This window comes from Galeopterus variegatus, unplaced genomic scaffold (genome assembly GCF_000696425.1).
Source record: "Galeopterus variegatus unplaced genomic scaffold, G_variegatus-3.0.2 Scaffold3543, whole genome shotgun sequence".
Lineage (NCBI taxonomy): Eukaryota > Metazoa > Chordata > Mammalia > Dermoptera > Cynocephalidae > Galeopterus > Galeopterus variegatus.
The window spans coordinates 44,209-64,888 of NW_007729654.1; the positions used below are offsets into that span (position 1 = coordinate 44,209).

A 20,680-nucleotide genomic window follows, 5' to 3' on the forward strand; every position below is an offset into this window, starting at 1 on the left:
ATAGTGCCTAACATCATAAGATAGTTAGAGGATTAAATTAGTTAACATATTTAAGTGCTTAGATGCTAAGAACTGTGCCTGGCACATAGTAAACATTATATATAATACTAATGGTAAATACAAGTAATAATGAAATAAAGTTATAATAAAATAAAGAACAAGGTCAGTATATTGATACTACTAGGACTACTTCTACCATGACTGTTGTCTACTGGGGCAGAGAGGGCTCGAGCAAGGTCATTGGTTAAGAGCATAGACTCTGGAGCCAAACCAGCCCCATGCAAGGTATTCGATTTCTGAGTCTCCTAGTTTCCCCACCTGTCACAGTGAAGGCTGGTAACTGCTTCTACCTCTCTGGGTTGTGGTGAGTTTTAAATAACACGAGGCAAGCGACTTAGATCAGGGATCAGCACATGGCCAGTGCACAGTAGTACTATTAGTTACTACTATTAGTAGTCGCACTGACTGAGGGGTGGTGAAGGATGTTCAATGAGTTAGTGGCGCATCTTCAACCTGCAGAGTTAATGCAAATCTCAAATTTCAGAGTAATTAGTTCATTCGCTTAAACATTTATGAAGCATCTCTTCTGTTTGGGGCCCTGGCAAAAAAAAGAAATCAGGTGTGGTTGCTGCCATCATCAGCTCATAGCTCTCAGGAGAGCAAGTCCTAAACTCATCTCACGGAGCCATCAGACTGGGCACCATTAGGGGGCAGCATGGGATAAGTCTCGCAAGAGTCCTAGGGACAGAGGAGCCCTGGAGGAAGAGACACTGGCAGCAAACCCAGCAAAGGCTTGGGCAGAAGAGAAGAACCAGGGTACCCTTCAAGCCCCCTGCATTCGACCGTTCATTTCTTCATTCACTAAACTCTTCTGTGCCAGGCTCCGGGCTGTGGACTGGGCCCCTGGTACAAACAGTGCTCGACACTGGACCTCCATATCTGTGGGAGAGTCAGCCCCTACAACACAGTGGCCAGAGCTCTGTCAGGGATCAGAGAGGGCACCTCAGGTACCCAGAGAGGTCTTGGGCAGAGGGTGGGAGGGAGGTGGGACATGAGCTGGCCGAGCACAGGGATTTTGAAGAACGTCCCAGGCAGAGGGAGCAGCAAGGCCTGGATCGAAGAGCAAATGTGTAGCGAGCAGGGACCTGGAGCACGTGGCGGCGGGCACCAGGGGCAAGGCAGAGGTGAGGGCTTCAAGAGCAGCTCAGGTCTGGGAGGTGGAGCTGGGATGGGATAACAGGGGCACTGTAAGGAGGGGACAAGAGGTATGAGAGAAAAGAGGAAAAGTCGCCCCCCACGCTCCACCCACCTTCCGTGAGGTGCAGGTCTACAGAGGAGGTGGGGGAAGGCGTGGAACATCCAACCATATCTTAACTAATGAACTGCCTGATAGAGACAGGCTGGCCCACGAATACACCACCTGTGTGTAGTCATCTGTGCTCTGCATGTGCCATGGCTGTGTGGGAGGAGGGCCCCGGGGACTAGGCCCGACTGGAATGGCTGACATCCCCTCGCCTATATCACTTGTGGGCAAAACACACCTCAGGACTCTGCAGCATGCACTGAGCTCCCAGCACACACCGGGCACAGCACAGGCACAGCCTTTGGGTCTCGTCTCAGCAGCCCATAGGGTCAGGCAGTGGACGGTGTGCAGCGGGGGGGCTGCTGTCCTCCCGGCCCACCCTGGTCAGGCTTCAGAACTCCCTGTAGGACTGCAGGTTTGGAGGGCAGAAGGTGGTTACAGACCAGCTGAGTCACTGCTGCCAACAGGGTTGCCAAGGCAACAGCCTTCTCCGATTTCTGTCCCTCCATGGAAACACAGGCTGCAGGGAGCCTTGGCAACCGAGTGGTACTCTGCTTCTGAGTACATCTGCAGCAGTTGTCCCCCACTGCAGCTGGACTGTAAGGTGGACATAGTTCCTGGACTAGCCATGAGATGGCCACAGGACACTGCACCCACATGCCCCAGGAACCCAGGAGTGACAGGATTCGGCCACAGAGCCAGCTCTCCATGGTGGATCCCAGACAACTCTCAGCAAATCTGGCAGGCTCCTGGTCAGTGGGTGAACCTGGCTGAGGAATTCTGTCCCACAGCTGCTGAGTGGGTGTGGCCAGCTACTCTGGCTTCCAAAGGGACAGTCCCCTCAGCACAAGGGAAATATTTCCTCCCCTGGATAGTCATTTATTAGTACTGCCAAATAGCATTTTGATTATGAAGTTAATCACTGTGAGCTGGTGCAGACACCTCTGGAAAGCTTGATCAGCAGGCATTCCCCACCATACACCCATAGTCAGTATGGCAGCACCATTACTTCAGTCTCCTGGGCCTCGGTTTCCCCATTGGTTTCACCAACTATGTGCTCCCAGGGGCACAGGAGAAGTTGGAGCTGCCCAGGAAAATACTGTCTCTCTCCTGAAACCTTCCCCAGATGGTTCATCCCCCCAAAATGCTCTTTTCTGACCCCTTTCACATTTACTTTATTTAATCCCACGCCTGGCATCTTATTTTATACTGCATACTCTCTAAATGTCTATACCACACAGCTTAGTCATTTTTTTTCCTGCACAGTCTCAATCATGAATGGGTTTGAGTCTCCTTTTCCCAGTAGATTGAACAGTATAATGGGAGGGTGTGTATTTTCCTTATGGTACCTACAGGAGGCCACGGAAGGTCTGTTGACAGACCGGCTACACTGGGCTTCAGAAAAGTGAAATGCTCCTCTGGTTCCATGGCATTCCCCAAGCTCCAACCTGCTCCTACACCAGGGCTGATGGGAAACACCACCTCTGCTGAAAACCTGTTCCTGAACTTTGCCTGCTGAGTGAAGGTCGTCCTTCCTAAACACAGTGCGTGGAGAGCCAGCCCTGAGCAGCATGGCAGCTTGGAAGACACGTGGCCTCCTTGCTGTTGAAAGAGGGAGATGAGCAGGCAGTGGGGGGCGTGGTGTGAGGCAGGCTCGGGAGCCCCCTGCCGTGTCTCTCCTTTGCTCTATCTCCTTCTACCAGGGTGCCTCCACACTCAAAGCCGTCTCCCCTCTCCACGCAAAGAAGAATGGAACCCACAACAGGCAGGACAAGGAACAAAGGAGAGGGGATAAGAGGCTGGGGTCTCCAGGGAGGGTCTAATACAAGTGATGAGCCTCTCCCCAGAAAGACACGTGTGCACACGGTGTGCATAAAATTGTAAGGGGGTTAAGGACACCCTGGTGTGATGTTCTGGGCACTGGATGGTGGCAGAAGGCCTGGCCTTCGTTAAACCACGGCTGTGGTGCTTGCACTAGTCACTGCGCTTCCCAGTGTCTCTTCCGTCCTCATCTCTAACATGGGGATGAGACTAGCAGCCCCCTCCACGGTTGTTCTCATCACACTACAGTGAGGACATGTGAGATGCAGGTAAGTGTCCAGTAATGTCAGTTACGTTTCGATCTGAAGCAACAAGGAGAGGAGAGTGGGCAGGAAAGGACTGGAAGGAAAAATAAAACTTAAAAACTAACAAACAAAAAAATAAAATACAAGTTTGATGAAGATGTGGAAAAATCAGAACCTTTGGATGTTACTGGTGGGAAGGTAAAATATTAAGTCATTGTGGAAAACAGCTTGCAGTTCCTCAAAAAGTAAAGCATAGAATTTTCATATGACCCAGAAATTCCACCCCTACGTATATACCAAAAGAATTTAAGGCAGATACGTGCACACAAGTGTTCTTAGTAGTGTCCTACACAACAGTCAAAATGTGGGAGCAACCCAAATACTCGTCAACAGATGAACGGGTAAACAAACTCTCCTCTAGCCACAAAATGGAATATTATTTGGCCAGGAAAAGTAGTGATACATGCTACAAAGTAGATGAACCTCAAAAACATTATGCCAAGTGATAGAAGTCAGACACAAAGGGCCACCTATGATTCCATTTCTATAAGTATCTAGAACAAGTAAATTCACAGAAAGGGAAAGCAGATTGGTGGTCGCCAGGGGCTGGGGGTGGAGGTGGGGATGAGCGTGGGATGAAATGGGGAATAATTGCTTAATGGGTATGTGTTTTATACTGGGGTGATGGAAATATTTCGGAACTAGATGGAGGTGGTAGTTGCACAACACTGTGAATGTACTAAACGCCCTTGAATTGTATACTTTGAAATGGTTAATTTTATGTTATGTGAATTTTACCTCAATAAAAATTATTAAAAACCATAAAAAAAGCAGCAGCCATTTGTCCCACACCCCTGTGTCTGGCTGGAGTTGCATTCTTGTCCTGAGAGCAGCCCAGGTTTTGATGCCATCTTTTAAAAGGGACGGCAACACTGACAGTGAAGTCGGTAGAGGGTGGGACCAGCCAGTGTAGAGTCAGGCCCTGCACCAGCGGTTCCCAAGGTGTGACTGGTCCCCGGACCACCCTGACCTAGTGAGTCAGAGACTCTGGGGCGGGCCCAGCCACCTGTGTTCTAACAAGCCCCCCAGGTGACGGATGCTCATGTTTGAGACCCACAGGACTGGGTTACTGACAAGAGGGGCCACTGTGGGTGGTCAGGAGCAGGCAGTGTGGGCTGGAGGGGGCCAGGCAGGGAAGGGTGGAGGGATTCCAGACAGAAGCCCGTGAGCCTGCAGTTCTGGGGTGGAGACCTTAGCCACCTGCGTGTCCCCGGAGCAGCAGGACAGCCTCCCAGCCAAGGCAAAGGTCCCTACTCAGGTATAGCCATTCCCATTCCCCACCCCACCCCATCCCTGTGAAAGAGCCCTGGCCGCCCCTTACCTTTCACGGTCAATGTGTGGCAGGGGCTGCTTGGGCATGTGGCGGAGCTTCCGGTGGAACTGGGTGAAGTCCAGCTTTTCGGGCTGCAGGTCCCAGGTGGCACCACTAGAGGGACAGGGAAGGTGAGAAATGTGAGGCAAGGGGGAGACAGGCAAGCTACTGAGGGGACCAGACACCAGGCAGGCAGGGGACGGCGCCCACCACCAAGGACAGGGCTGGGCAGGGACACCCCCACTCAGAGTGGAGCCTGAGGTGTCAAGCCTTCTCAATCCTGTATAGGAAAACGCATGCTTATAAAACTCAAGCGTGGCCTGGTGCCTACTCTACGGCGGCCCCCACGACACTTCCAAGTCTGTTCTCACGCCTGCTTTGGGGGAAGGCTGGAGAGGGCAAGGTGGCCAGAAACCTGTCACTAGAGCCCCTGACACACAGCTCAAAATGGCGACCAGACTCTGTGGCAGTGGAGGACATGGGTGGGAAGCAGGGTTCCCACAGGTCAAGTCCCCAGAGACCTTCCACACTGGGCAAGTGCAAGCCCCAGCGGGGCTGTGCCTGGAGCCCGCCAGATGGGGGCAGAGTTGGTCTAAGGGACCACCCCAGCCAGGGCCCAAGGCCGCCACTCCCCATAGGAGTGGTGGACACCAGGGCAGAAGCCCATCAGCAAACGCTTCAGGACAAGTCCCACATCCTGAAGAACCCTGGCCAATATCGGAGGCCAGTCAGGAAGCTTCTAGTGTCTGAAGCCCATGACCTTCAGGTGGCAGGGCCTGGGGTGTACAGCTTCAGTGCTCTGCCATCTCCCAGTCCCCCACCCACTTTCTCTCCCTCTCCCCTTCATTGGGCTCTCTTTCCGTCTTCCTGTCCCCTCGCCCTCTCTTCTCTCCCCCCCCCCAGTGGCACTTGCTGCCTTGATTTCCTCCGCTGGGCTCCCTGCCTCTTCTCTCTGACCTCCCTCCTCTTCAGCCTCCTCCTTCCACTCCACCCCTCTTTGTTCTGTCCACTTCTTGGTCAGCAAACGACTGGCATTTAGACACTTAGCTCCAGGACAGGAGGACAAGAGAGCCAGGAGAGGAGGAGGAGCAAGTTACCTGAAGGAATCAAAGGTATTGGCGGCCCAGATGTCGGTGCCCAGCATGTCCAGAGAGCTGTCTTTGCTGCCATTCTGGAAGAGATGGGGGGAAAGGGCTTCTGTTATTTGCTCAGTCAGGAGGCTGGAACAAGCGGGTGGAGAGGGTAGAAGAGGCCCTCCCTGTACCCTCGGGTGGTCATCCTGGGCAGCTTGGAGGCTGGAGGGAGCACCGGCTGGTGCACACAGTGAGAGTCAGGAGGAGTTGGTTGTAGATTCCTCGTTTCAGTGGTATTTTAAAAAGATGCACAGTCAGGTACAGAAATGGCCCAGGTCTCTGCTGTCTCCTGCCCTTGGCTCTCTGCTGAAAGCCTCCACATCCAGCAGGGGCTCTGTACAAGCCTCTGACGGGCCACCCCCACCTCTACCAGCCTGATGGCAGTGGCTGTTCCCTAGGCAGGGGCTCTGCAGATGCAGGCACACTGTAGGGTCCATGCAGGGGTTGACCTTTGGAGTTAAGCCCTGCTCCTTGAGAAGCCCACACTGACCAAGGTTGCACTGAATTTTTCACTAAGTCAACCTGCTCTAGTCTTCATGCTCCAATGTTTCCTACACGAACCACCCTGTAGACAGAAAACTCTTTACTCAGTGCAGCTGCTATGATTTGGTTTCTCTGCCCTTTGGTTGGCGATCTCTTCAACAAATTCTCCAACTCCTGGCTTCATTCCCAATGCCCTTCATTCCTCCTTACATTCAGTCTGGTTTCCATCATCACATTCTTTAAAAACAATACTTTCACATCCACTCAAGCCGAGCATGTGCATGCCTTAGGACCCAGGAATTCACACCAGGTATAAAAACAACAGAAATGTGCACAGATGTCCCCCCAAAGACATGTATGCAAAGGTATAGAGTAGCACTGTTCGTAATAGTGAAAACTACCCAAATGCCTGTCAACACCTGACCAGATAAATAAATCGGGGTTGGTCCACACATTAAAATATTATACAGTGGTGAGAATAAACAAATTAAAACAACATGCAACAACATAAATAAATCTCACAAACATAATGTGGAACAGAAGGATCCAGACACAAAAGAAATTCAACTTATATAAAGTTCAAGAACAGGCAAACTAACTAATCTATGGTGACAGAACTCAGACAGTAACCAGAAGGGGACACCGGGAGAGACCTGCCTTCTATCAACCAACCCTCACAGGGGACAGACCCCTTGCCTCCTGAGATGATGACCCCTTCCCCAGGCCTCGAAGATAATTACCAGTGGGGTAGTTGTTCAAGATGACTTGTAAAGCTAAGATCAAAAAAACCAAGTGAGCAAACAATCTTTGCTTCTGAAGCACCTGTCCCAGATCTCACCCAGCAAGAAGTTCATTTTCCTCCTTCAGACCATCAACACGAAGTCTCTCTCTCTTGCTGCAAGCGTCTTCCTTAATCCCTGACTCATTAAACACTCAGCTTACTCTGGCACCTCCAAACTCAGCCTAAATGAACCATTACTTTGTCATTGCTTTTATAAGAATTCAGATCTCCCCAAGTAGATTTTAAGCTCCTCGATTACAGCTACCTTTCTCTTCTTGTGCCCCCACAGTGGCCAAAGTAGGCACACAGTAGGTCCACCTCTGATGCCTGCCAATTGATTAAAGAAACTCTACTCTGTAACTGGAGAGGCACAGCCCTGCAGCCTCTGTCTCTAAAAGATTGATTCACAGATTAGGATGTCAAGATCAATTTACTATCCTAGGATTCAAGGCCCCTAAAGAGTGGGAAACGTGGGTGGAGAGAAAACAACTACATATGGGGGACAAGAAGGTCATGGCCAAACCTACGAGTGCAAAGCATCTCCCAGGGAAGAGAGTAATTCACCTTGAAGGAAGTTCAAGGGCAGTGTAGATGGGCATATAAATCTCCCTCCTGGGCTGGAGGATGGCTTTTCAGTCATGACTCCTCAAATGGCAGGGACAGGGGACAGGTTCTGGTGACAGTCACTGTCAGCACCTGTGTCAGGTGCTGAGGGCCCTTCATGGACAGCTGGCAGGAACACCTCAGCCTGGAAGAGGGGACCCTACCCTCAGGTGAAGGGAGGCAGCTGGGGCATCTCAGACTCAGGCACTAGCCTCTTCTGAAGCAGCAACTCTGGCAGGGGGACCTGACGATCTCTGGACCCCTAGATTTTGGGGGTCAGGGAAAAGGCCCCACTGGCTGATGGGTGGGAGAGCGGGCCAGAGCAGAAGTCACTGCATTTGCATGCACGTGTTTACCTTTAAGAAAGGAAGGGCATCTTCCTGTGCATTTGCAGAGCCACTCTGTGAGGACCCATTATCACCTCTGTTTTGGAGGTGAGAAATGGGGCTCGGGGAGGGAGGTCCTGAGGCACGTGGGTGCGGAGTTGGCGTGGCCACCAGTGCTCTTCTGAGGGGGCCAGGAAGTGGGCAAGCAGTGCATTCTCCTGTTCCCAGCACTTCATAGTTTGCAGGCTCTTGCACACTCTTCTCATTGACTCCCCATGACGCTTACAGCAACCCAGAGAACACATTCCTGAACTGACTATATGATCTGCATCTGTATTTACATGCTGGGAAACCCAGAGATATCCCTGCATCCCCAGCCCACATCTTGCTCCTCAACCCCCCACACTCCCTCCCCATCCCCATGGGCTCAGCCTCCAGCGTCTCCCTCCTATCTCCCTCTGCCCCCAGGCCTCTGCTAGTTCTCACCTCTCCTTTGCCTGTTACACCGACCTACCTCCTGCCCCATCCCTCCCCTGTGACAACTCGATTCTGACTCTTAGAAGAGCCAGGACCATGGACCTTTACAGACTAAGGTGCTGGAAGGAATAGAATGTGGATGGCACCCCTGGAGCTGTGCCACCCAGCAGTCCTGGAGGAAGAGGCAGGCAGAGGTGACAGCCCAGACAAGAGCAAGGACCCCTAGGCCACTGAGCTGGTGGGCAAGCCATTGGGTCTCTTTGTCTGAACATCATAGGGAGGCAGACCCCATCACGGCTGGTGTCCTAGCAGGGAGAAGGCAAGTCTCTGGAGAACCTCTCAGACATACACGCTCTGGTCCAGGGGACAACCTACATATGGTCACTCTATGTGATATAATAACAAGAATCTGGACATGTCCTCAGAGTTTGTTGTGAGGGAACGAGACAGGCATATAATCACTGCATTCTAATTTTTATCAACAGGGGCTGGAGACATAGCCTGGCATTTGGAAATAAAAATCCATCTCCTTCAGGTCTCAGCCCAGAGCAAGAAGAGTGTCAGCTGCATAGCCTTCCTTTGTTGTCCCTGGTAGATGATAAGGTGGTGGCCCAGGCTGTGCCCAGAGAGGCCAGGTCTCTTTCAACAAAGTTACTGACTGCCACAACTAAACTGGATCACCAAGAACCCAGTGGCTTCACACCTGCTCCCATGGTGCCTGTGAGCCCTGGGCTGAGAACACCCAGGATGCCCACTCGATCGCCAGCCCTGCCACGTGGCTCCAGAGCCAAGAAAAACTTCCAGGTTATACAAGTGCCTGGCTACCCCCTTCTTGTGTTGTAGACACCAACCCTCGAACATTGAAGCCAACAGACACACACATGTACACACACGCACCCCCCCACAGACACAGCACACATATGCTTACATGTATAAACCACACACACACATATAAACACACACACCACACATACATGTATATATGAACACTGCACACATACATACTACACAATACAACACATTTATACCACTGCAAATACATCTACACACACCACATACATGCATATGCCACATACACACACACACACACACGCACGTCACCTGTTCCACCAACCCTTTTAATATGAAGAGAAGTCAGAGAAGCAAGAGGAATGGGAACCTGCAGACAGACCCCAGACAGGCAGGCTGCCACCTGATTTCTGGAACTGTGCTCCAGGAGCCAGACCCTCTCACTCTCCACCTGCCCTCACCCATTGCTCACACCGAGGACCCATGCAGAGAGGTGACTGTCAAGCTCAGGACAGAGAAGAAGAGGACCAGGCAGCCCCCACCCTCTCAGGTCCAACCCTCCAGCTCCCTGCTGCCCAGGCCTCAGTTTCCTCTTGGGTACACTGGGGATGGGCAGGTGTGTTGTCTGTGACAGAGTTCTGAGGCCACACAGAGCTGAGGAGTGTATCGAATTACATTCCTCTTTGGGCCACTGTAGTCTTCCTGAACTCAGAGAAAACAAACGAAAGTTCTTTCCACACCCCCCCCATAAGTCTTTCTTCCCAGTAGGATGCGGCTTGAGACTCCTCCTTCCTGTAGCTGCGCAGCCTTCTCAACAGCTTGTGCCCACGAGCCCCACAGCACACACAGTTCACAGCACGTAGTTCTGTGCTCACCCCAGCACAGTGGCTGATTCCCTTCCTGACCATTCTACTGCCAAGCTCTGCAGGTGCTCTGGAAACACTAATCTGCTGGCTCTCGTATGTCACTGGGCATCATCAGGATTGCTTGGGAAGGGGAGTGTTGGTGGTTTCAATTTAGTGCAGCTGGGATGGTCCACAAATATGCTTTTAGAAACATGGTCCTCATTCCTCTGGATGCTCACAAATGTTTAATGGGGAGAAAAGAGTTCACAAAGACTCTCCAGTGAAATGTTTGGAGCACACTGAGTTAAACATTATTAAGATGTTAAGATGTGGTAAATTGTTAAGATGTTAAAATTTTATTGCAGAACTTCTCAGTGCCTTTATTGGTCTTTGATGGATGTTGACTCATCAAGTAGGTGGAAATATAGTAGGCATATTTTCCACGGTCTTTTGACCAGAAATCCATCCCACTCTTCCTTTTTATTCCACAGAGAATTCTTCAGAGCTAGGGGTCATGGAACCCCCTTTGGGAAACACTCATCTAACACTGTTAAGTCTCTCCCCAATCAGTCTGTCATCCCCTCAGTGGTAGAAACCCCGGCATCCCTTTTTTTGTTGCATGTCCCTGCCTATTCACCATCCTCCCACCTCCACCTCCACCCCCCCAGTTTGGGACCATGATCATTCATTAAATATTTCTTAGCACACACTCAGTGGCCAGGCACTGAGAGCTACCTATCAGAATCTCTTTGGCTTCTTAAAGAACCTTCCCCAGTTTGCAATTCCATGGTTTGCCCTGGTGACCAGCTTTCCTCTGAGCACAACCTTTCCCTGGCCCTGAGGTCACCCAGCCCCTGCCCCACAGGTTGCTAAAATGTCAAGGTTCTGAGAAGCTCAAAAACAATCGTCCTTTTCAGTGGATTGCTTTTAGCACTTAAATGCTGCTGAATGCTTCACAACAGCCTCTTTTACTGGCAGTTAGGGGGGCCCCATGCCGGGGTGAACCATACTGCTCTCACAACAGATCACAGAAGGATAATAAGTGCTTTAAACTGTGTGGAAAAGAAAATGGAAACAGCCTGCCCATGGGCAGGGAGAGGAAAGCTGTCTCTGAGAGGGCCCCGCACATATTCCCAGCTCAGAGGAGGACAGACTCCTGGAAGGACCAAGGATTAAGATGTTGATGATAGTAGATACTGACCCAGGACTCTGTCCAGGCCAGCACCACCCAAGCACCTCATGTCGACTACAACCCTCGGGAGCAGATGGTGTTACCATCATCCCCATTTTACTGACGAGGAAACTGAGCCTTGCCCACATTCATGGAACTAGTTCCCAAGATGGGAACAGAGACCCAGAGTCTATGCTCTTAACCACCACACCATGCAGTTATACTGAATACATAAATTCTGGCCCCACTGCAGAAATTACCATAAAGCAGGAATATGTCTATCCTCTGCAACCATCTGGATTCTCGAGCCTATCTTTGCCATGTGTGGGAAGGCAGAGCTGGAAAGATGTATAAGGATGGGTGGCTCCATGCATGAATGACCACAACAAGGTGAGAGTGAGGTACTGCATGGTAGAAAACCATGCAATGCAGGTGCAGTGAAAAAACCGTGTGGTGATTTTTGCTTGTGCATGTGTGCATGTGTGTGTGTAGGGAAATGTAATGACAATTGTGGGCTGTGAGTGTTTAGAAACTGGCAGAAACTGGCTGAATAGGACATGGGACAGCAGGAGGACTCTCCCCATTATTGGGAGAGTTATGGGTGAAGTTCCAACTAGAGAATTCTCAGGCGTGCCAGTCTGGATTCCCCAGCATGTCTGCTGCATCAGGTAACACTGAGGCAGGTGGCCAGCCCTCAGCCCTGGCCCACTGCATGGAAACCCCAGGAGCCAGCATGCTGTCAGTCGGTGAGCAGCTGGGCTGCACAGGGCCCAGCTCTGGACACCAGAGAGGAAAAGGAGGCGCAGTCCCTGTTTCTCAAAGGGCTCCCAATCCCAGTCCATTCCCTTGTCAATGCAGAATGTCATCCCACAGATTCCATCATGGAGGTCAAGAGACAAGCCTGGCCCTAATGTGGACTCACTCACATCACAGACACAGGGCTCCCAGGGGAGCTAATTGGGAGGATTGTCCCTTTAACAATGGACAAAAGCTCCCTCTTCTGCCCTAAGGGTCCCCTCCCTAACTCTCCTGCTTCTAGCTCCAATCTGTCTCCCTCCCCCCAAGTGCCTTTTCACAGTGCTAGGCACTGTGTGGACCACAGAAGCCTGAGGCTGTTGTTCCTGCTCTTGCACAGGGAGGCACTGAAACAGAAAGAATGAGTCAAGGTGGCAAGTGGTCTGCCACCCAAGCTACTGGCTTCAGGGGAGAGAGCAGCATGACTCTGAGCCCCCAGGGAAAACCTTCAGGTGGCCAAATGGTGTGGACTGAGGGGGGGAAACCAGGTCGGCACTCTGCTTCCTGGGGCCTCCCACAAGTCACTTGGGCTCCTTAGACCTGTGCATCCCCATCTGTTCCACAAGCACTTGGATTAGAATCACGAGTCCCAAGTAGGGGTGGGGGAGGGCAGGTGGAACATAGGAGAGCCACCCTGAGAGTTTCCACATCATATGAGATGTTTGGGGACCAAAAGACCCCAAAGTCATCTCCTGGGCCAAAGGCTTCCTGGAGGCCAGATCTGAAACTCCTCTCTGTTCCAGACCAAAGCAGCCTTTGAGGATGACTTGGATTTGGTGGATCAGGGAGGAACTGAGGAGAAGGGCAGAGAGGGTGATGGGACGGCAGGGCCCACGGACAGAGTCCTGTCCTGCCAGCACCACGAGAGAGAGAGAGAGAGAGAGAGAGAATGTGTGTGTGTGTGTGTGTGTGTGTGTGTGTGTTCAGCACCAAGGACAGCATCCCACACGCTAGTGGGGAAAGAGGGAGCTGGACCCCCAACATTTTAATCCCCTACAAAAGACAGGCCTTTGACATAGAAGGGCAGAGCAGGGCCCTGCAGAGACAGCATTCTGCGTGGCCCCTGGGCTGAGTTCAGGAGAGGGAAAGGCCATTCCTTTCACTCTGGGACTTCTGTGCCTGCCTGTCCATCCTGACTCTTCCCCCTGTGCCCTTTTTGTCTTCAAATTAAGATCCAAAGCCCAGGGAGAGGTGGGAGACAATGACTGAAGCCTGTGGCCAAGGACATTCCTCCTAAGCCAACCCTTTCTGCCCACTAGGTTGTAAATGGGCCCCGTTATTTGAACCTGTCCTGGACTGGGCCACACCAGAGGCCACCTATGGCTGGCTTCCTGCCCAGTATCTGCAGAAATAATGGGGCCCACTCAGTTGTCCCCAGCTTTCCACCAGAGCAGGCTTCCAGCAGATGGGGAATCAAGGCTCCACACTCCAGCACACCTGTCCCCCAAAGCTCCCTCACAAGAGGGCCTTCTTTGAGTGCCTCTTTCCCAGGGATTTGTCCCTTCCTGCCAGTACCAGACTCAGAACCACAGAAGGTCAGGACAGAAAGTGGGGTGCTGAAAGATCATCTGGCAGAGGGGGTAAACTAGAAGTCCTGCAGGGATGTTCTAAGAGCCCTGGGGTGGGTGGGCGGGGAGAGAACAGGTGGGATTCCTCCTCTCACCTCACCAAGCAGTTCCTCCCCTTTTGGGTTTCTGCATGGAATTTCCAGTAAGATTTTGATGAAACAAAAGGTTCTATACTTTTGAAAAATTAAACTTTTTATTTTGAGATGATTGTAGGTTCACATGTAGTTGTAAGAAATCATACAGAGTGACCCTCCGTACCCTCCATGGGGAAACTTGTAGAAGCATAGTTCAATATCACACCCAGAATGTTTACATTGATGCAGTCAAGATAAAGAACATTTGCATCATGAGGCCCCTCCCACTGCCCTTGTAGAGCCACGCCCACTTCTCTCCTGACCCCACCCCTTCCCTAACCCCTGGAAACCATAACCCGGTCCCTATTTCTATAATTTTGTCATTTCAAGAATGTTCTATAAATGGAATCATAGGGTATGCAATTTTGAGGACTGGCTTTTTTATCACCCAGCATAATTTTCTGGCGATGCATCCAGGGTGTGGCACTGTCAACAGTCCGTTCCTTTTTACTGTTGAGGCCACGGTTTGTTTAACCATCACCTGTCAAACAACATCTGGGTTACTTCCAGTTTTTGGCTATTACGAATAAAGCTGCTATAAACATTTGGGTACAAGTTTTTGTCTGAACATAAGCTTTCATTTCTCTAGGATAAACACCCAGGGGTGCAATTGCTGGATCATATGGCACTTGCAAGTTTAGTTTTTATTTCAAGAAACTGCCACACTGTTTTCCCAATGGCTATACCATTTTACACCCCCACCAGCAGTGTACCAGTGATCCAGTTTCTCTGCATGCTCACCAGCATTCAGCTTTGTCCCTTTTAAAAATTTTAGCCATTCTGATAAGAGTGTGGTGATATCTCCTTGCAGTTTTAATTTGCATTTCCTTAATGACTAATGTGTGCTTAATTGCCATCTGTATATCCTGTTCAGTAAAAATGTCTCTTCATGTATTTTGTCCATTTTTAATTGGATTTTTTTAATGATGAGTCTTGAGAGTTCTTTATATATTCTAGATACTAGTCCTTTGTCAGATATGTGTTTAGCAAATATTTTCTCCCTCTGTAACTTGTCTCTTCATCCTCTTAATATGGTCTTTTCCAGAGCAAAAGTTTAATTTTAATGAAGTTCAATTTAGCCTCTCATTGTTGACATCTTTCAGGTCTTTTGAAAATGATATTTTTTTTTTACTCGATTTGAAATCTTCCTGGTTCTTGGTATGACAACTGATTTTCAACTGAAACCAGGACATTTCCGTATTATGTTGTGAGACAGAATCTTATTTAACTCCTCTGTTTTAACTGGCTTTTTCTGATACCACTCTGGCAAGGGAAGGAGAGGGGGCACAGCCTCACTACCACCAGGAGGTGGCAGATGTCCAGAGTCCCCCTTCAGCCTCCTTTGAAGGCCCAGGGAATGCTTGCTGTTTCTGCTGGGTGGAGACGGGAGTTCTAGAACCCCTCACAGCCCCCACTGACACTGCGGCTGGCCTCATTTCCACTGGGCAGCAGTGGAATTCCCGAGTCTATTGGGGCTCTGCTGACACCCTCCAGCAGGCAGGGGAGGGGCTCCTCTATATTGCCGAGTGGGGGTGCAAGTCCAAGGTCCAGTGACACCATGGGTTGGGCAGGGAGGCTTCTTCCAACCTGACAAGGATGAAAGTCATTTTCCTAGGTAGCCTTCCCTGACACCACCATGGTGGTGGTGGTGGGAGAATTGGGGTGCGTTGTTACAACCAGGTGAGGATAGAATCTGGGCTCCCATTAGGTCTTGGCTAGGATGGGGGGGGATGTGATTTTTCTGTGGCATTAGTTGGAGTACAGCAGTTACCGCACAAATGTGTCTGCCCTGCTGGGTTGCTCTTTCCTGCCTGGAGAGAGCAGGCTCTTACTGGGACATTTTTTGTCTGTGTCCATTGGCATTTCTGGGTTACCTGCTTCTTCAGCATCAAGTCTGGGATATATGATGCAAAAGGAAAACAAAGTCACCTCTGCACCACTCCTCAGGTCCTGAGGCCCCTAGCTGGTCTGCCTTCTTCCCTCCACCTCTCAGGGTCTTCTCATGCTTGTTCATAGTTAGCGTCCAAAGTTTCTAGTTGTACATAACAGGAAGAACATGGGAAAGAACATCTACTCCTTTTTCCCAGAAGCGGAAGTTTAGGTCCATATTTTTAACAAAACATTTTGAGGACCTTAAGTCTAATTCACCTCCTCATTTTACAGAAGGGAAACTGAGGCTGCATTGAGATGATGTATCTTATCATGATCAAGTAGTAAGTCAGAGGCACGGGCCAGGCTAGGACCATGTCTCCCAACTCCCACTGCAATGCTCTTGCCACCACCACCTGGTGCCTTCCCCCATGCCTGTATGTCTGACCCCCCAGCCAGAACACAAGCCCCTGGCAGACATCAGCCCCATGCCTCCTGGTATTCATATGCGTCTCTCGACTGCTGCCTTTTCCCTCGAGAATGTCTTATTTCTTTACGCAGACTCTAGGTTCTGTGCGGGCAGAGACCAGGCCACATGGCTCTTACCGTATACAGCGGGCACACAATGAACGGTTGCTGAGCGTTCTGCCTATGAAAGCCAGTCCTCAATATTGTTTGGCAAGAGTTATATCCTGTTTGGAAGGCACATCAAGGACAGGACAGATGACATTTTCTGAATAAGAGAACCAAACACAGTGAACTTCTCCTCTCCTCTGGGGAGCAGTAGAGGTTCACTGTGTTTGGTTCTGAGTGGCATTTTAGAGGAATTATAGCACACACTTATAATGCTCCTGGGCAGGTGTCTCAGGATGGGGCAGGACCTGAGAACCACTGTATCATGTCCCAAGCTTCCTAGCACTGTCGTGAAGTGCCTGTCCTCCCCACTCTAACCCCCATCCAGATGGGGACTGTTTCCACCTCCTCCCCATCCTAATTCCCAGTTCCCAGCACCGTGCCCGGCACCCAGGCGGTCTTCAGGGATGACTTGCTGATTGGATCGGGTGACAGAACAAATAAATAAGCAAAGGAATGGACTAAAGATGACAAAGGAAACTTCTCATGCAGGAGGGAGGATATTTAGTTTAAAAAGACTTGCCATGGTGGGCTGCTGGGAAAGAGGAAATTCCACTACAAAAGGAGTAAAATCCAAACCATCAGCTGGAGTTGTGAGAAGGTGGCTTCAGACTGAATCAAGGAAAGGACTTTATCCATGGAACTGCCTAACAATGTTCTGAGAAATGTCTGGCAGCTCAATAGCCATACGAGAGGGGTCCTGCAGGGCAGGGTGGGGGTTGGATCAGGTGACCTGTGAGCTTCTTGCCGTCCGAGAGCCCATGATGTCTTCAGAGTCCACTGGAGAGCTGCTTAGCTCTGGATCTCACATGGTGAGGGAGATGAGGGGAGAAGATGTCAACCCCGGCCTGTGGTGAGCTTCTGCTAGAGGTGGGGCTCGTGATGATCACTCTAGCCCATCACCAAATAGTTCTGGTTTCCCCCATTGCAGGCACAGAGTAGGACTGTATTTCTTAGGGTGTTTACGGTTGGACGAGGCCATGAGACTGTTCTGGGCAACAAGCCAAGAGTGGTAGAGACGTGCGTTGCTCTAGGAGGGAGTGCTGACTCGCCAGTGCACAATCCCCAGAGCCCTTTCCCTCTGTCAGGATGACTCGTTACAATGGCAACTGCTCCATCATGCTGGGTCCTGGTTGTTTAAAGTGACAGAGATTTGGGGTTCTTTGTTACTGCAGCTTTACCTAGGCTGTCCTAACTGATACAGGGGACAGACACTACCTGTATGGAACACCAGAGAAACATAAAAGATATACAAGGCACACAAACAGAGGTTGAAGAGCAGCCCCAACGTCTCAGTCCAGCACACAGATCCTTCCACATCTACCATCCTCATTCCCCATCACTCAAATAACTCCTAACATGAACCATCTACTTCAGCAGTGCTCTCTCCTGTCACCTAACATCCCGATGTTATGCCCAACATCAAGCCTTTGCCAACATCACGTTTTCTCTTCCATCTTCTTCTCTCTTCTTGTCCATCTAGTCAAACATCTGACCCATTCCTAAAGGCACAGATCAGGTCTCATGTCCTGCAAGACACCTCCCTACCCACAGAGACCAACAGGACTACTCTTTGGAATGGCTGTTGTTCCTGTGGCCAGGACAATGTCCCTGTGGAAAACTTAACATATATGTCTTCAACTTGTTTCATGTTAACTAGCCTCTACTCTATAAACAGGCAGTGATCCAGAAGGTTCCAGCTCATATGTAACTGCCGAGCTCACAGCAGGTACTCAGTAAATACTGACTAAATAGAGAACAGCACCATGATAATATACAGGATATTTCTTACATTGCCATGGAAGCTGCTTACAAATCTAGGCACTTTTACTAGGAAATCGTTTGCACTAATGTTTTTTTTAAATAGGCACTGAACCAAATCCTGTAATTACTGGGGGGCAGCAAGATGACTAGCAGAAAATTCCTTCTACCCTTTTCTGGGGCCAGAGGTAACCAGTTTATTGGAGGTTCTCCTCCTCTGCCTCCCACCTGTCACCTCCTGGATCAGAGTCAATGCTGGCACTGATATAGCTAGCCTGAAGGTGGGCACAGGTGTCAAACTGATGGGGAATCGAACAGAAATTGGGAAAATTCAGACTGTTGCTGCTTTTAGCAGTAATTTGGATCCAATTGGGCATTTCATGGAGACACAAAATGTAAACAAAGGAATTTCCAGAGATGCTCAAAGAAATCTGTGTAGCCTGACACCTCATTTTGCAGAAGAGATCTCTTGGAGTCAGTGTCTCTACTAAGTCCACACCCAGTTCTCCTGGCTTATGAGACAAGGCTCTTTTACTCTCTCCCAATGCTTCAATTTGCTCTGGGCATCATAATGGAACAGAGGAGTGTTCTATACTTATCGTTCCAGGGAACGTGGGACCATGGACCCTCAGCCAAGACTCAGAGTTGTCATTTGTGACACAGCCCCCATCTTTCCCAGGGCTTGGCAGAAACCCACTTGATAAGGAGGTGTGCCCAGCAAAGATTTCATCACCTTGCTCCAGAGCCAGTACTGCGGGCCAACAAGTCCTTCAGTTGGGAAGTCCTTCACAAGGTCTGACGGGAGGCTCTGCTGCTGCTGCGGTGCACAATTGATTTCCTTTCCTTGGCACTTCTGTGTGGATGCAGAAGAGCTGCTCACTCCTGACCCCACACGACCCTCACATGCCTTCAGCTTCTCTCTTGAATTCCACATGCCATGCCTGCGCCTCGAAAAGTTTGTTGCACTCTCATTTCAGGTGCTTTCCTCTCAACCCTCTCCATGCATTTCCCTCATTGCAATGAAAAGCTGGAAACTACTCCAACATCCTAACCGAATGACTAGGTGATAGTTCTCCTGGAAAGAGGATGCCAGGATGCCAAACAATCCCAAATACAGCTGAGTCCCAATTGCCGACAGCTGGTTGGGCCTCTTTGGACTATCTGGAGCCCGTTTATTTGTTCTGGACTCTCTGGGCCCCCTTCCTCCTACCTCGTGGGACTCAACCTACCTAAGGTTGCCCTCACTTTGTGCCTCTGAAAGGGTTCAGAGAAAGCAAGGGTTTTTTGACATTAGTGGACATAAACAGACAGAATGAGGATGGAAGCCTGCTGTGGATAAATAAATAATCCCAGTGCATGACTAATCCCCAAAAAGTGCCTGCACCTGGGCCCCTGGTCCAGGGCATGTCTGTGACCCCTGCACAGCGCTTCCTGGGCAGAACGCAGAACCTCAGCATCCTCCAGCCAATTTCTGCTTTCCTGGGCATGTGTGGCCAGGGTGGGGCAGTCAGGGGCAGTGCCAGAGCAGCCAGCCATCCCATCTCGATTTAGCCTGTTTTCCCCTGAAACTAATTCTCCTCCATGGATGAATGTGGGTTAGTAAAATTCCTGCATCATCCCAACAGCCCCAGAAAGTTCATCAAAGTTGGTGTGGCCAGAAGAAAAGGGACCGCTAGGGAATAACTGTATGGACAGGGCCTGCGCCAACTCAGTGCAGTCACAGGCACCACTATTGAGTGCCTACTGTGTGCAAGGCCCTAGGCACGGTGGCTGGGGATGCAGAGCCAGCCCCCGGTCCCATCTGAGGGCTGACCAGCTGGCTGTGGGCACAGGCAGCTGGATATGGAACAGCTTGACTTCAGCATGACTCAGTGTGAGGAGCATGCCTGGCCGAGAGGGTGCATGAGGAGGCCAGCTGGGTGTGCTCATAGGGTGGGTGTGCTCATGGAGTGTCCCAAGAGTTCATCCTGTGCTCTTGCCTCTGGTGGCCAGGATGAAGGGAGCCTTGAAGGATGCATGGGCCAGCAGCCTTCCACCAGAGCTGCACCCAGCAAATGCACTCTCTAGCCGTGGCTCCCTGGTGCCCCTCCATCAGAGAGCCCCTGTAGGATAGGTGTGGCAGGGGTAGATGCCACAGGCCAGCTTTGTGGGGCTTTCCAGCTTTGATCCTTCCACTAGAGGGCACCAGGAGGTGGCTGCTTCACGAGGGGAGGTCAGAGGTTCCAGAGGATGAGAAGCAGGGTGGGTGCTCCACTGGCAGGGGCATGGACGTGGGCATGAGCCACCAGGGGCCATGTGGACAAAGGCGACACCCTAGAAAGGGCAGAGCAGTGAGAAGGAGCCTGTCTGATGCTGTTGAGCTGCCATGCCAGCCCTGAACACCCAGCCAGGCTGGTGGCCAAGAGAGAAATAAACTCCATCTTGTTATCACCCCATTGTTACCTAATTAATTCAGTCCCTGGTGTCTAAACATCAGGCCTTTCTTCACTGAACCAAGAGGCTCCTGACCTCAGGAGACGTTGAAATTCAGGCCAACAGTGACTCCCTCCTCTCTGTGCAGAAAGTTGCACA

The 20,680-nt window shown here is 50.7% G+C and overlaps 1 protein-coding gene across 1 annotated transcript in view; it reads right to left on the reverse strand.

The window, feature by feature from the left end:
* Nucleotides 1-823: 823 nt before the first annotated feature.
* The window catches only part of LOC103601000 (CBP80/20-dependent translation initiation factor-like), a 119,354-nt gene continuing 99,497 nt past the window's right edge, over nucleotides 824-20,680 (reverse strand). Inside the window, exons 4-8 of the mRNA XM_008585375.1 lie at nucleotides 5,839-5,912; nucleotides 4,751-4,855; nucleotides 3,419-3,426; nucleotides 1,310-1,327; nucleotides 824-957 (exon numbers count right to left, since the gene is read on the reverse strand). Coding sequence (XP_008583597.1) covers nucleotides 824-957; nucleotides 1,310-1,327; nucleotides 3,419-3,426; nucleotides 4,751-4,855; nucleotides 5,839-5,912 — 339 coding nt within the window. The remainder of the gene's footprint in view (nucleotides 958-1,309; nucleotides 1,328-3,418; nucleotides 3,427-4,750; nucleotides 4,856-5,838; nucleotides 5,913-20,680) is intronic.